General features: G+C 44.0%; 1 protein-coding gene across 1 annotated transcript in view; it reads left to right on the top strand.

Moving 5' to 3' along the window:
* Positions 1-1,408, top strand: part of CHRAC1 (chromatin accessibility complex 1) — a gene marked incomplete at its 5' end in the record, with an annotated part of 1,982 nt that extends 574 nt beyond the window's left edge. Inside the window, one exon of the mRNA XM_009865060.1 lies at positions 1,275-1,408. Coding sequence (XP_009863362.1) covers positions 1,275-1,408 — 134 coding nt within the window. The remainder of the gene's footprint in view (positions 1-1,274) is intronic.
* Positions 1,409-2,904: the final 1,496 nt, after the last annotated feature.

Genomic DNA, 2,904 nt, shown 5'->3' with positions numbered 1-2,904 from the left:
CCTGCTGTTGGGGGAACGTTGGAAAACCACAGCCTGGTGCTGTGTTAGCACTGCTCAGTAGTAGCCAAAACCCTGGGGTGCTATTGACACCCTTCTAGCTACCACTCCAAAAACTGCACTGAGAGCTGCTGTGGGAGGATGAACTCCACCACAGCCTGACCCGGTAGAGCATCTATGATGCTAAATCCAATACGTAATTTGGAAAATTAAATCTTGCTCTCACTGAATTGTTTTGCGAGGACATGGTCAGCTCAGTCACCGAGAGTTGGTGCCATCAGTGGAATTTCGGTTTTTCTTATCATGAGCAGGTTTATGCAGCACCAGGCCGAGAGTTGGGTTGGTGGTTGGACCTGATCTTGGAGGTCTTTCCCAACCTTAATGATTCTGTGACACAGTTCTACTGGTCATGAAACTCCTGTATAACATTCAGCTGGAACTTAGAAACTACATCGCTGAAAGCATTTCATTGTCCACGGAGATCTTTCTGGTGCTTCAAAATTATACAAAGCTAACTAGTTCTCAGCATATTGCCTTAAGAATTTCTCAAAATTCCAGCAACTCCATCTGAAAGCTTTCAGCCTATAAAACAAGATCAGTGCACCCCTTTATGTGAGAAGTTATGTGGCCCCAAAACTGCACATTTCCATCTGTCAGGCTTGTTTCTCAAACTGATCCATCAAATGGTTCCTCTGGTGTTTTATATATATGTATGTGCACCTGCCCTTTTAATGACACCTGGATTTTTGTTGTAACACTTAGTTTAGAAAAGGTATTGGCATAGGATATAGGTTGAGAGTAAGATATTTCCAGCCCAGTCTTTCTTTGAGTTCCCTGTGGGCGTCCTTAGAGAGCACACGGTTCCTTTTTCTCTCAGGTCCATCATTATTGCCCTGAACAAATACCTTACTGCAGAAAAACTTTTCTACAGAACGTAAATGGGAGAGCTGGCTTGTTGAATCTGTCTAAAGCTGTTGAGAGCACTCTGGTTTACATCCCATAAATAAGGTACATGAGCAGATAGTGAAGACAGTTGCCAGTAATGAGTCGTAAAATACATCCCTCATATCTGGTTGCTCCTACCATAAGTGGGTTGTTCCTGCTTATTCTTAGAGCTGTACAGGTCAGACTGACTTACCTGGTTATTCGCTTAAATAATAATGTTTTTCACAAAGCCTCTTTCCGGCTTTGTTTCATTAGTGGTACGGATGCAGCAGTATTAATGAGGCAATGTAAGTATTCAAACTGGCTATAAAAGAAACAATTCTACATTCCAGATATCTTGCCAAAGAAGATCCTAGCTAGCAAGTACCTAAAAATGCTTGAAAAAGAGAAGCGGGATGGAGAGGTGGGGGAGGATGACGAGGAAGAGGATGAAGACGAAACTGTCAATGAAGATGTTGGATCTTAAGATCGACGGCGAATCGCTCCATAGTCAACCCATTTTTCTGTTGTATAAAGGATGTTATTTTTGTGACTGAGAATCCAGATGCTGGATATATTTATATACTGAGCCATCTGCTTTTGCTTTCTTTGAGAAGTTTAGAAATTGAACTTTGTACTTTTTGAAGAGTGGAATTCTTCGCTCAGAAACATGGGAGGGGTCAGAAGAGCTAATGCGAATCTGACAGCAGAACTTGCTCCGATCGTTTCAGATGACTTCTTCAGACAATCACTATGCAAAATTAAAAATTCTTCACGGGCAGCTTTCAGTCCAGAAGCTCTTTTCACCTAGAAGGGCATCCTTCCCCAGATTGTGTTTCTCCTCAGAGTGGAAGATGAGGGGAGGTGTTTTATGCAGGATCTGCTCTCGTTGGCTTTCTCTTCCCTGGGGAGCCAGTAACAGACCAAGCCGTCCCTCGGTTTTGTGCAGCAGCGCCAGGGCATTAGCCATGGACCAAGGCCGTTAAGAAAAATTCTACAAGAACACCTGCAGCCTCGATAGCCGTGTTGGCACAGAAACAGGGTAGAGACGAGATCCAGTCCAAGAGCTAAGGTGGTTCTGCGGCCGTGGTGGGAAAAAGTACGTGTGTCAGATGATGATGTAAATATGTACATCTTGAACCTTTTCTCGCTGATGAACTTTACTCCTGCAGCTTGTCCACGGTGTTCTACCAGCGCACGTCGACGTCTGTTAGATGTGGATTGTTGAGAATGAGCAACCCTTTTACCCTTTGAGTGACAGAGCTGGGTTTTTCATTTGGTTTTGGGGTTTTTTTTATACTATAGAAATGGTAACCGTCCCGTGTAGAACTTTATATGCAACTTTTTCAAATAAATGTTTTGTATGAAAAGTGACAGTGAGACAGAGACTTTCTGTAGTTCTTTCCAGCTTCAGTCAGATACGTGATCAACATAGGAGCCTAGCACGCCCGCTCTTCACATTCCTGGGAAGAAGAGAGGGGACAAAAAGATAAGAGAATATTCAAAGTATTACTTATCAGCAATAGTAACTTAGATCTAGTCTGCTCTGGGAATCTTAGCTGCTTGAACTGGCAGTTTCTGTCATGGTCAGTCAGAGCGAGAGACAAGCGACCAACATCTCTGCCTGGGTGTGAACAATGACCCAAGTAACTGTGGCAACGTTGCTAAGGAACAAAAACCTCCCGCTTCAAAAAACAGGGCAACAACGTGCCCTAAATCCATCAGGAAGGGAGATGTCTCACACAACACCCTAATTTGGATGGTGTGGTAAAGTTACCAGGAAACTATCGTCCCTGTTACGATAGTACGAACGGCGTCTCTTAGGCTGAAGGCACAAATACACCGACCTGCTCTTAAATCACAAAGCTCGAGCAACTCCCTGAGCCGGCACACTCCAGATTTGCTCCAAGAAAGCAAAAACGTGGGTTGGGCAGGTAAGATCAGAGACTGGCAGAGGAGCAACGCTACAGAGACACACAAGGA

The sequence above is a fragment of the Apaloderma vittatum genome, unplaced genomic scaffold (genome assembly GCF_000703405.1).
Source record: "Apaloderma vittatum isolate BGI_N311 unplaced genomic scaffold, ASM70340v1 scaffold4300, whole genome shotgun sequence".
NCBI lineage: Eukaryota > Metazoa > Chordata > Aves > Trogoniformes > Trogonidae > Apaloderma > Apaloderma vittatum.
Note: the sequence above shows the minus strand (reverse complement) of the source record. Positions and strands in the feature narration are given on the sequence as shown.